A 13,682-nucleotide genomic window follows, 5' to 3' on the forward strand; every position below is an offset into this window, starting at 1 on the left:
GTACATTACCTACAGAGGGGGAATGTACAATAACCAATGTTAAAAAGTAAATAAAAAAATCAATGTTTAAACTATTAAAAGCGGATTACTGAGTAGTAGCTATAGATTACTATATATTTAAAGAGATTTTTCTACTAAGACAACACCTTTCCATATGCCCTATAAGAGCCTAGAGGGGCCCTCCCTATTAACCAGAGCGGAGAGCCACTGACAAAGAGCATCTCTCATTCTGGCAGACCCAGCCATCCGTGTATAACAATTTGAATGGTTGGCATATAATACTTTTCAAAAAGCCATTTGTTTAGTTTAAAAAAAAAAAGAAGGATAAATCTGAAACTAAAATATATTACCATAATAATTTTATATAAACTGGAGTACTTCTCCCACAATTCATAAAGTATTTTTACGTGCACATATCAGCTGGGCAGGATTTTTCCTAGGACCCAGTTCTGGGATTTATACAGTACGTGATGTTTTCTTTTATATTCTGGATTTCTATCCTGTTATCAATTCTATGTTTGTCAGATATTTAAATTTCTCAAGAACTGTTATTACTTACATCAATTTGTATCTGTATAATAGCAGCAACAACAAATGCCATGGCAGCCAAGAACATACCCACGGTCATCCTCTTCAGTGGTCTGCAGATGCAATATAAACATTTAAGAGAGCAGTCTACACTAAAGATGCCTTTATTTTACCCAGGTGTTAGCATGGCTCTCATAGGACCTGTCACTACAGTCATTGAGTCCAGGAAAACCTGGGGACTGATGAGTCTACACAGGGCCGGAGTGGCTGAGACACGTAAAATAATATATTAACATGATGTGCTAACACATTTATTCTAACCTGTGTTTAAAACCATGCTAAATGTGGCACATAATAGAAGACTTCATTGGCAGTGGCGGATTATCATTAGGGCGGTTCGGGGGCCCATGGCCGGCCGAACTGCACATGATTGCACGGGCCCCCTCATGCCCAGTGGCGTCGCTAGCACCGGAGGGGGCCCCGGTGCTAGCAGCAGCCACATTCATTTGTATCTGAGTCCTCAGGACTTCGATACAAATGAATACTACAGGCTGCAGCAGGTCACATTTGGCTTGCAGCCTATATGGAGCTGGGAAGACTCCCTGCGCAGGCCGGCGTGATGAGGTACTGCATCATGCCGGTCTGCGAATCCGTCTAGTCCGGAGGATTCACACGCATCCAGCTGGAGCGGCCGCCACGGGGTAAGGTAAGTAAACTGTATATATTTTTTTAGGTGGGGACTATCGCTGTGTATATACTCAAGGAGGTGGGGGGATTGCTCCGTTACACTATATACAATGGGGAGTGCTGGATGGCCCTATATACAAATATACAAGGGGGAGGGTAGCGCTGTGTGGGCCTGTATACAAAGGGGGGAGTGCTCTGTGTCACTATATACAAGGGGGGTGCTATGTGGCCCTATATGCAAGGGGGGGCACTGTGTGACACTATCTACAAAGGGGGAGCGCTGTGTGACGCTATATACAAGGGGGAGCGTTGTGTGACACTATATACAAGGGGGGAGCGCTTTGTGACACTATGTACAAAGGGGGAGGGCTGTGTAGTACTATATACAAGGGGGGGTTGTGTAGCGCTATCCACAGCAGTATGTGTGTGGCGCTCTTTATAGGGGGGCTTTTTGGCGCTATTTATAAGATGGGGAGGGCTGTGTGGCGCTCTCTACAGGGGGCTGTATGGCACTATCTACAGGGGCTGTGTGTAACACTCTCTACGGGGGGATGTGTGATATCTACAGGGGGCTGTGTGTGGCGCTATCTATGGGGGTGTGTAATATCTACAGGGGCTGTGTGTGGCACTATGTACAGGGGGCTGTGTGTGGCACTATGTACAAGGGGCTGTGAGTATGTGGTGTTTTACCGTGTGTGGTATTATTATATTCAGGCGCGCAGTGTTTGGTGCTATTATATTTAGGGGCACAGTATGTGGCACCATGATAACTTTATTTTCGTTTATAGGTGTGGAAATGTTGGAAAAGTGAGGAGCCAATTGTGCAGAAATGAGTCATGGCCAGGAGAAGTCTCTGGACCGGATGGAGAAGAAAAGAGGAAAAAAACTACTAGAATCTGAGACGTCGTCACCTGTGAGTCACTAGATTTATAGAGAATCTGTCACCTCTCCTGACATGTTTATTATAGGAAATCCTTGTATTTCACAAAAAGTCTTTCTGCAGTCCAGGACTGATAGACAATTCCCCTTGTCAGGAGGACGTGTCCCTGCACAGTGTGATACTGTCAGCATGTAGGGACACAGCCCTGTGACAAGGGGAATCGTAACAACCATTTGTTAATGGTTGCCCAAAAAGGTAGTGTTAAAAATAGTTACGGCGCGGCAGGGCGGCGGTGCGGAAGGGGGCCCGAGTTTGGGTAACAGCCCAGCGCCCATGGTCTACTTAATCCGCCACTGTTCATTGGTTATATAATTTTTTTATTGCTCAAATGCATTTCAAATTAAAAAAAATTAGGCAACTGTGCAAATAGTTTTTACAAAAAATATAAAATTGTAAATAGCCTCTAATGTAATATAGCATTTGTAGTTGCCAGTTTTCCATACTTACGTAAAATTTAGTTTGCACTTCTTAATGAGGGGATATATTATAAGGTCAACCACTGGTACAAGAACAATAATTAATATTGGATTCACGGTCTACAATAAAAAGGTGAATATTAGGAATTTGAAAATAAAATTACTATTTATTTGAAATCAAAAATAAAATGTTTATTTACCTGCATCTGATCTGGTTGAATCTGCATAGCTCCCTGAAAGAAAAAAATAATATTATACAAGGATACTGTTACTATTTTCAATTTGCAAAAATATATGTATTTTTTATTCCTAGAACAATATATTTTCTTATTTGTATAGCCAACTTAAAACTGTATTTTCTGTCTCCAAGACTCCGAAGAGAAGAGAGTCCTTTTAAAAAGGCATAATATAGAGATCACTACGTAGAGCATCTAGAAGGTTGGCATTAATGTGGTGCTATAGAATTTGTTGAGGATGTTTTCTTTTTTTTTTGCGTTAATATTAAATCAGGAGTCAACATATATGCAGTCTGATATGTTCCAGTACACCTTCAACAGTAGTCAGAGTTACTTCATAGTGTGAAACTGGGATTATGTATCACCTTGCCTGAGATTTTAAGGATGATAGTTGTTATAAAGGCTATGTACACCTTTGACATCGTCCTATACATGCATATATATATATATATATATATATATATATATATATATATATATATATATATATATATATAAAATTGCACAACAGTGTGATTGGTGTAACGTCCTAAATACATTTTTTTAAAGATTATTTTTACTTTTTGAGATACAGCTGCTTTGTATTCTGTATACAGAGAAACCGTATCGTTTGCTAAGGCCTGAATCCATCAGGTCGCGGGGCTGACGGGTTGAGTGACAACAGGTCCACCTGTAACTGATCACGTCTAAGTTAGGAACTTAGATGTGATCGGTAACAGCTCGATCCTGCGTGTCAGAGAGACGCAGGACCCGCTAACAGTGAACCCGTCAGTCCAGTGGACCTGGCAGATACAGGTTTCAGTGCAAGATACATATGCTCTGATTACAGCATACAAAGCAGCCGTATCTCAAAAAGTAAAAATTATTTTTAATAAAAATGCATTTAGGAAGATGAACCAATCACACTGATGCACAATTGTGTGTGTGTGTGTGTGTGTGTGTGTGTGTGTGTGTGTGTGTGTGTATGTGTATATATATATATATATATATATATATGCTAGTATATCTATACAATTTCAAAAGTGTACATAGCCTTTAATTATACTCCAAGTTAGGTTTTCTGTTGGTTTAACATGACATATCTATTGCTATTTTTCTGAAGGCCATACATACATACTTAGATTATCAGTGTCTTCTATGTTACTTACAAAATTTCCATCCATAATGGTAGCTTGCAAAGTCCATCTTGAACCCTTAAATAAAAATGTGATACATTAAATAGAAATATGTGTGTATTATACCTTCCAGTACACTGACGCACCTGTACAATTTACAGGAGTTATACAAGATTAGAATAAAAGGTCTACTACCAGAAATAACGCCACTCTTCTACATGGGCTGTGACAGATATTGCAGCTCAGCCCCATTCAAGTAAAAGCGAATTAGCTGCAATACCAGATATAACCTATTGACAAAAGTGGCCCTGCTCCTGACTTTTCTATCATACAACCTCTTAAGACTGAATTAGGACAGTATACCGTACACCTGGAAACCACAACTTGTTTATTTTTTTTACAGTTACAGTGAAGGAAATAAGTATTTGATCCCTTGCTGATTTTGTAAGTTTGCCCACTGTCAAAGACATGAACAGTCTAGAATTTTTAGGCTAAGTTAATTTTACCAGTGAGAGATAGATTATATATATATAAAAAAAAAAAAGAAAATCAAAATTATATATATTTATTTGCATTGTGCACAGAGAAATAAGTATTTGATCCCCTACCAACCATTAAGAGTTCAGCCTCGTCCAGACCAGTTACACGCTCCAAATCAACTTGGTGCCTGCATTAAAGACAGCTGTCTTACATGGTAACCTGTATAAAAGACTCCTGTCCACAGACTCAATTAATCAGTCTGACTCTAACCTCTACAACATGGGTAAGACCAAAGAGCTTTCTAAGGATGTCAGGAACAAGATCATAGACCTGCACAAGGCTGGAATGGGCTACAAAACCATAAGTAAGACGCTGGGTGAGAAGGAGACAACTGTTGGTGCAATAGTAAGAAAATGGAAGACATACAAAATGACTAATCAATTTATGCACTCCAAAACGCATTAGTACTAAGGGCTAGGTCCAAGTCAGAAACCGACCTCCCATGTATAGACAAAATAGGCAACTCTATTAAAGTATATCAAGAACACAGAAAAGAGAGAGCTTGTAGCCAGAAGAATATATTAAACATACAAAATTTATTAGTAACATATACAGGAATACAATTATATAAAAAATATATGTATATGATACAATATATTAGAAGGACAAGACTCTAGGAGAAAGTTTCAGGGAGCAGGTATCGGTAATATCAATATGCAGATTGGGTTAGCTATATTGTCAAAGAGGCAAAATCTCTCAAATGTATTTAGGTGTATCCCTTTTCTAAGGCGTAGTCAAGCCTACACAGTCCTAGCATCAAGCTAAAATAGTGATTTGGAGAGAGAGTGCATAAGACAAGGCTTACCCATATTGAATAGCAGTAGTGGTCCGATATGTGCTCCAGCACAAAAGCCCCTCGTGGGGTATCCTTGATCCTGAGGAAGGTGAGAGCTCAGCCGAAAACTACACGGGGGGAACTTGTTAATGATCTCAAGGCAGCTGGGACCACAGTCACCAGAAAACCATTGGTAACACATTACGCCGTAATGGATTCAAATCCTGCAGTGCCCGCAAGGTCCCCCTGCTCAAGAAGGCACATGTACAGGCCCGTCTGAAGTTTGCAAATGAACATCTGGATGATTCTGAGAGTGATTGGGACAAGGTGCTGTGGTCAGAAGAGACTAAAATTGAGCTCTTTGGCATTAACTCAGCTCGCCGTGTTTGGAGGAAGAGAAATGCTGCCTATGACCCAAAGAACACCGTCCCCACTGTCAAGCATGGAGGTGGAAACATTATGTTTTGGGGGTGTTTCTCTGCTAAGGGCACAGAACTACTTCACCGCATCAATGGGAGAATGGATGGAGCCATGTACCGTAAAATCCTGAGTGACAACCTCCTTCCCTCCACCAGGACATTAAAAATGGCTCGTGGCTGGGTCTTCCAGCACGACAATGACCCGAAACATACAGCCAAGGCAACAAAGGAGTGGCTCAAAAAGAAGCACATTAAGGTCATGGAGTGGCCTAGCCAGTCTCCAGACCTTAATGTCTCCAGACCTTAATCCCATCGAAAACTTATGGAGGGAGCTGAAGATCCGAGTTACCAAGCGACAGCCTCGAAATCTTAATGATTTACAGATGATCTGCAAAGAGGAGTGGGCCAAAATTCCATCTAACGTGTGCAAACCTCATCATCAACTACAAAAAACTTCTGACTGCTGTGCTTGCCAACAAGGGTTTTGCCCCCAAGTATTAAGTCTTGTTTGCCAAAGGGATCAAATACTTATTTCTCTGTGCACAATGCAAATAAATATATATAATTTTGACAATGTGATTTTCTTTTTTTTTTTTTTATATAATCTATCTCTCACTGGTAAAATTAACCTAGCCTAAAAATTCTAGACTGTTCATGTCTTTGACAGTGGGCAAACTTACAAAATCAGCAAGGGATCAAATACTTATTTCCTTCACTGTATACTCCACACAAGATATATCAAAAATTTATGGTATTCACTTCTAAAAATTACCTGTTGATCAAAAAGTGCCCAGAACATTGGCAATGGAATGTAAAGAAACAGGACCTTTAGAACCATCTTAACTTGGGCAATAAGAAGTTCCTAATGAAAATAAAATATAAAAAGTTTACCTCATATGATTTAAAGTTATATCGTACCATATTGTGCACAGATAAACAAATACATTACAGTCATTATAATAAGTGAAGTATAAAGAATAGGGGGTTCATCATTTAAAATATATGCATTAATAATGTAATGCAGATCACTACACAAAGAATTAAAACATAATTCAATTAAGAATTAAAGGGGTTTTCCCATCAGAGACATTTATGACATTTCCACAGGATATGTCATAAATGTCAGATAGATGCGGGTCCCACCTCTGGAACAGGGTCCCGAATGGGGTCTCTAGAACGGTGTCCCCTAAACCCCATTCTAGCTTTTTGTGCTCACGCTGCCTCCCGTCGCTTACTGATTACATGGTCGGGAGTTATGAAAACAGCTGACAGATCGCTAAGGAGACTAATAAAAAATTGAAAAAACAGATAAATAAAGTTAGTTTTAATCTGAAAAAAAAATTGTAACGTTTTTAAACCCTTTGTTTTCCCAAATTTAAAATTAACATAATTGCCATCGCTGCGTACGTAAAAGTTTAAACTACTCTAACATACAGTTATTTAACCAGCACGTTAAAAGCTGTAAAAAATAAATAAAAACTGCCAGAATAGTTGTTTTTGGGTCACTTTAGCGCCCCAAAAATGGAATAAAAAGTGATCAATAAGTTGCATGTACTCCTAAATAGTATCAATAAAAAATAAAGTTCGCCCTGCAAAAAAACAAGCCACTATTACAGTGACACGGCAAGCAAGGCAAGCAGTTCAGTGCCCGGCATTCTCCTACCACAGACCTGATAGCAGTTAGTTGCCATGCCTTCATGGTAAATACGCCGCTGCTCTTGGCTCCCATCCACTTAATTGCTAGTACTTCAATAAATTAATACTTTTTGAATGAAATTTTTGTGGTTTAGATCAATCCTGTATATTTGTGTCTGGGAATGGGTAACATATGTACAGGCATACACTAATCACACTTACAACTAATATTACACATGTTCTATTGCAGAAACCACAAACTTTGTTACTTACATCATACTTTTCATTTGCCCAGTCCATCCAATGCTCTCTCTTGGGAATTGACTTACTACGATTTCTGTATCTGTTTTTGATAGCAAACTGTCAAATAATAACACAAAATACATGTTTGAAGCACAGATCAGGATATGCTTGTTTATTTCAGTTTTATCAAGTTTTATATATATATATATATATATATATATATATATATATATATATATATATATATATATATATATACATACATATATATATATATATATATATATATATATATATATATATATATCCCTAGTAACTATTGTAGGTAGCAGCAATGCAGTGCAGCCACGTTAATGAGTAAGTGGAGTAAGGAGAAGTATAAGTTTAAAGTGAAGCCTTAACTAACATCGGCTGTGTAGTCACTAGCATCCAGTGTCTTCACTGCCTTTTTGGCAGTTTTCACTTATTGTTCATTTTGACTTTGTGTACTGTAGAAAGAATTCCTGTTACATACTGGAAAACATCAACTAGTAGGCCGGGCGAGGTACTGGTGAGAGATAGACAAAGGAGGTAAAGAAATGGATCCTGCACTGGATCCATTTCTTTACCTCCTTTGTCTATGCAAATCCGTGTGCCGACACGAGGACCTGTGCGCTAACTACCACACACGTGATAAGGTGAGCTGGAGGAACCCTCTCATTTTTTGTACTGGTGAGAGATGTTATTATTGCTTTACGTTATTCTGATTACGGGTGATGAATACTGAGGACAGTTTGGCTCTTTCACACATGAATGAATGGTGCTTATCAGCATATAAAAATAAAAATCAGTGAATACCGAATGGGTGTATTGGGTAATTATGCAGGTAATATATAAGCCAATCTTACTCGCAGATCATTGACAACAGTCTACCATTAGGGTGTATTCACACGGTGAGGTTTTTCAGCGTTTTTGTGGTGCAGCCAATGTGCTTTTACAAAGTTTGCATATACACTTGTGCCCTTAGGCTGGGTTCACACACCCTATTTACGGATGTAATTCAGGCGTTTTAACCTCGAATTACGTCCGAAAATACGGCTCCAATGTGCCGGCAAACATCTGCCCATTCATTTGAATGGGCTTTACGATGTTCTGTGCCGACGGTAATTTTTTTTACGCGCCGCTGTCAAAAGACGGCGCGTAAAAAAGACGCCCGCGTCAAAGAAGTGCCTGTCACTTCTTGGGACGTAATTGAAGCCGTTTTCCGTTGACTCCATAGAAAAACAGCTCCAATTACGTCCGTAATGGACGCTGCGAAAAACGGCTGCACTTGCCTTTATGTCTGAAATTCCGGAGCTGTTTTCTCCTGAAAACAGCTCCGTAATTTCAGGCGTATCGGATGTGTACGTGTGAACATACCCTAAAAGTTGTAATAAGATACACATTATAACAAGTCTCCTCCTGCTATCAGGAAACCATAAATAAGCTGCTTTTGAATTTCCAGGTAGAGTCCTGAGATTTTTTCGAGACTGCACAAAGTCAGCATGAAAGGAAATATAAGTAAAACAGCCATTAAAAAGGTTATAACATTCGACACAGTTGGCCATTAATAGTAATTAGAAGAGTGATTCTATGGGTTATGATATTTTATTTTTCAAAACAAGATTCAGAAAGGGTCTTCACAAAGAAGTATTTACAATAAGGTCACTACTTTACTAACCGAGATGCATTTGAAAACTTGAACTATGATGTTACCCTGGGGAGACACTTTTTTGTACATTCCACTTCCAACAATAAAAACAACTGTAATGGGGAAAAAGTAAAAAAGAGAGATAGTTACCATCAAAATATTTACATTACAGAACATAATAATCAATGCCAATCACTATTCTGTCCTGGGAATCAAACATCTTTATGAACTCTAATATTTTCCAGTACTTTATTGCCTAGGTTCTCAACCTGTGGTACTTGTACCTCATGGGGTACACGCCAGGTCTCTAGGGGGTACCTACACTGTCTTTGTCTATGCTATGCCTTTAACAGGTGCAGCACAGTGTATGATTATAGCGATGGGGGTACTTTGGTATAATTTATTTGAGTTGTGGGTACTTGGCTTAGAAACATTGCTTGTTGTACAGATGTAGCAGAGCTGAGTATGTCAATGCAGTAAAGCTCAGTAGGTCATTTAACATAACTCAATGATTTCATGATGTGTGATTTCTAGTTTTCAATGGCAAGAATAATAAAAGTCAGAGACAAATGCAACTCAGACAAATGACTTTCATGATTTGTCAATCACTTTTATGACATCAACTGAGAGCAGTTGTAAGATTGATAATTGCCATCGATTTCAATGAAGAAGAGTCCAGGCAAGCGTGGCCACCTTTATGGTGAAAATGGGAACACAATGATGCAGTCCGTAGAAGATTGATTTCTTGTAGTTGTGGAACAGATCACAATACACAGATAATGGAGAGATATTGACTACACTAAAACTGGCCGAAGATGCTTAGAACTTACCTAAAGCTACCACCATGAGTCCAGCAGGTACACCAAACGCCAAAGGATAGCACTTCTGTTTACTGTGAATACCACACTCCTGGCCTGAAAATGACAAAAAATATTTTTTCATGTTCTTCATGTTATCTATGTTCCACTACATTAGGGATGGTGCTAACATACACAGTCAAGTCACATTATTATGACCACCAGCTAATATTCAGGGTAACCGCCATGTGCAGCACGGACAGCTGCTAGACGGGTTGGGAGTGACTCCATAAAGTACTGGTAGGTTGTCTCAGGTATCCGGAACCATGCTGATTGCAGTGCATCCCACATTTGCTGGAGGGTGCATGGAGGGGGGGGGATCATGGAGCAAACAAGACGATCCCACAGATGCTCAATTGGGTTCAAGTCTGGCGAATTAGGGGGCCAGGGAAGTACTTGGAAGTCTTGGTCGTGCTCTACCAACCACTGTCAGACAATTCTGGCCGTGTGACATGTTGCATTGTCTTGCTGGAAGATTCCATCTGCCCCAGGGAAGATAAACAGCATGTATGGGTGGACGTGATCTGCAACGATGGATTCATATCCAAATCGGTTCAGAGGGCCTTCCACATGGATAAGTGGGCCCAGGGAATGTCATGAAAAAATTCCTCAGACCTTAACGCTGCCGCCACCAGCTTGTGTTCTTCCAGCAATGGTTGCAGGGTGTTTGTTCTCTGATGTTTCTCGCCTGACACTCCAACGTCCATCCGTTCAATGAAACAGAAAATATGACTCATCGGGGAAGGCAACCCTCTGCCAATCATCGGTGGTCCAATTCCGATACTGCTGTGCAAATTGAAGCCTTTTTTTCCAATGCACCTTTGTTAGCATAGGAGCAGTGACCATTCGTCTGCTTCGGAGCCCCATAGGCAGTAGGGTTCGCTGAAATGTTGTTTTAGACACACGTCTGGTAGCCCCCTGGTTGATTTTCACGGTGAGCTGCTCCACTGCAGTGTGTCGTTCTGCCCTCGCACACCTTCGTAGCCAACGTTTACCTCTCACATCAATGACACGTGGAGCTCCGCAGTTTCCACGTCGGTTATTCCCAATGGTGCCATTTGTCCACTCACGATACACTTTCACCACAGTTCACAAACTGCGCTGTTTGAGAAATACTGCCACCCTTGGCCCGAAAGCCAATAATCCTCCCTTTTTGCAATTCTGATAAATCGCCCCTTTTACCCATGGCAAAAACGAGTGATATGTGTTCAGACAGCCTATCGTACACCTTATATACCCACCAAGCCAGCCCATGACACATCACTTCCTTCATGGGCTACGCACTGCCGACGTCGAAAGTAGGAGGTGGTCATAATAATGTAACTCGACTGTGTATATCTGCATGAAATGTTATTTATGTTTTATTCATCATATATTATATAGATAATATTTTAGCCTATAGAGGCCAGTGATACCAACTATACCACCTATTATTATGACTTTTAGATATAAATTCTATCATAGATCATAGTGATTGTGAGTGTTCTAGCCAACTATGAACCATATTTTCTCACTATAAGGTCTTCTTTGGGGAGACTTACCTGATCTCACAAATCTAATCACATCCTTGAATCTTAATAAATAGGGCTCCTGCACGAAACCATATTACAGCCGCGGGCATGGAGTCCTTTTTTTACATAATTAAAACTGTTGATTATCCAATGTGACTTATAGTCAAAATAATTTTCATTTGGGGGTGTCCGTATTAAAGCAAAGATTTGATGTGAGTGAGAACATGCCAAAATGTAATATGATATGTTTTGTATTGTAGTAAATTTTTTTACCCGTGTGCATATGGCCCCAACATGCTCCGCAGCACTGTACAGAGATTTTCACCATTTACATCAGTCCCTGTTCACACTGGAGCTCACAATCTAATTTCCCTCTCTTAGGGTATATTCACACATAGAAGTTGAGGTGAGGATAAAAACCGCAACCGCAGTGAAAATCGCACCAAATCGCAGTAAAAGTACATACGTTTTTTAGATGCAGTTTTCATCACAGGTAAAGCATATTGAAACCATGTGCTTTACCTGTAATAGCCACACAGCCAAAAGCCACATTTCAATATCTCTGTAAATTGTGGCGTTACTCAAAGCAATTACGGGTATATTCACATGGTGCAGTTTTGGTGCAGTTCTTTGGTACTGTTTTTGAATCTACAACCAGGAGTGAATTCAAAAATAGAAGTTGAAGTAGAATCTTTTCTATATACTTCCCATCTCTTTATGATCCACTCATGGTTGTGGCTTCAAAAACTGCATAAAAAAACTACACTGCATGAATAAGACCTAAAAAGCACATAAAAAAAATGCAACAAGTCTCCTGAAAAAAATGCCCTGTAAAAACCTTGTCTTAGATAGGCATCGATTCGCCTATAGGTTTGACATGCCACATGTATGTTTTTCGGAGTACGCAGATGTTGGCTTTGTTCAGATTCAAACCCACATTTGAGCCACCATGCTGCCTATTATATTGATTTATATTGAAACAACAGGTTCTATAAAATTCTACTGCATGAGCTTCAGGTTGCGGCACTCTGCCTCTGGTTCTGCTTTCAAGCAGTAACTCTACCCTGAAGGATACAGCTAGATTGGAGCAGAAGAATAATGTTCTGGCTGGTGGGAATTCCCAAAACAAATTAGACAACTAAAAATATGTCCAACTTGCCTCTCAGAATAGGAGTGATAATAGTAGACAGAAGACTTCCAGCATTGATTGACAGATAAAAGATGGAGAAGAACCGGCTCCTCTGTTTATCCTACAGCAAAAACATACAAAAACAAACATGCCATTCAATTGATTGATGGAACACGGACATGGATGGATCGCTGCAGCAACAAGTTTATAAGATAAGAGTAGGAAGACATATCAATAATATAACATACCTGGCTCTCATCAAACTGGTCTCCTCCAAAGGCTGCAACACAAGGTTTGATTCCTCCCGTCCCCAAAGCGATCAGAACAAGGCCGATGATAGTTAATGCACTGTGAGAAAGGACGGTCATTGCAAGAAAAAGATAGTATGAATAGATTTCAGTATATTGTTCCTATAAAAAAGTATTCATACTTACAATTATTTATATATGTAAGCAGCGCCACCCTGTATAGTATAGGGTGCAAATCCTAGCCAGGCACACGACCAGTATCTTACGTTTTGACTTCAAAAAATCCAAGTACGAGGCAACACTCGTGAATAAAGGTGAGGATCTGATTATTAACCAAACGCAGAGAGAAAGGCCCCATTGAGCTGGGCTGAAACAATATGTTTGGTGAATAAACAGATCCTCAGCTTTTCTTACTGACATTGGAGTGCTGCCTCATCGATGAATTTTTATAATATATATATATATATATATATATATATATATATATATATATATTTAAATATATACATTCACACAGTATGTTTGTTTGTTGCTTGTTTTGTTTTTTATACTACTTATACTTACACATGGACAGGAATACTGTCAGGTGTCCCATCCCTGTTCCCATCAGTAAGATCATGAATAGCACTGATCGATACAACGATCTGTCCGACCGCATAAACAATAGACAGATAGATAATGGTCCTGTGAGTGTAGACAGTGAAGAGAATAAATTATTAATGAAGAAACATACA

General features: G+C 39.5%; 1 protein-coding gene across 1 annotated transcript in view; it reads right to left on the reverse strand.

Moving 5' to 3' along the window:
* Window positions 1-13,682, reverse strand: part of SLC15A1 (solute carrier family 15 member 1) — a 53,714-nt gene that overhangs the window by 25,920 nt on the left and 14,112 nt on the right. The window contains exons 5-15 of the mRNA XM_075850276.1: window positions 13,513-13,632; window positions 12,949-13,048; window positions 12,731-12,821; window positions 10,034-10,117; window positions 9,234-9,316; window positions 7,565-7,651; window positions 6,429-6,518; window positions 3,956-4,000; window positions 2,772-2,804; window positions 2,603-2,691; window positions 560-641 (exon numbers count right to left, since the gene is read on the reverse strand). Coding sequence (XP_075706391.1) covers window positions 560-641; window positions 2,603-2,691; window positions 2,772-2,804; window positions 3,956-4,000; window positions 6,429-6,518; window positions 7,565-7,651; window positions 9,234-9,316; window positions 10,034-10,117; window positions 12,731-12,821; window positions 12,949-13,048; window positions 13,513-13,632 — 904 coding nt within the window. The remainder of the gene's footprint in view (window positions 1-559; window positions 642-2,602; window positions 2,692-2,771; window positions 2,805-3,955; window positions 4,001-6,428; window positions 6,519-7,564; window positions 7,652-9,233; window positions 9,317-10,033; window positions 10,118-12,730; window positions 12,822-12,948; window positions 13,049-13,512; window positions 13,633-13,682) is intronic.

The sequence above is a fragment of the Rhinoderma darwinii genome, chromosome 2 (genome assembly GCF_050947455.1).
Source record: "Rhinoderma darwinii isolate aRhiDar2 chromosome 2, aRhiDar2.hap1, whole genome shotgun sequence".
Taxonomy (NCBI): Eukaryota; Metazoa; Chordata; class Amphibia; order Anura; family Rhinodermatidae; genus Rhinoderma; species Rhinoderma darwinii.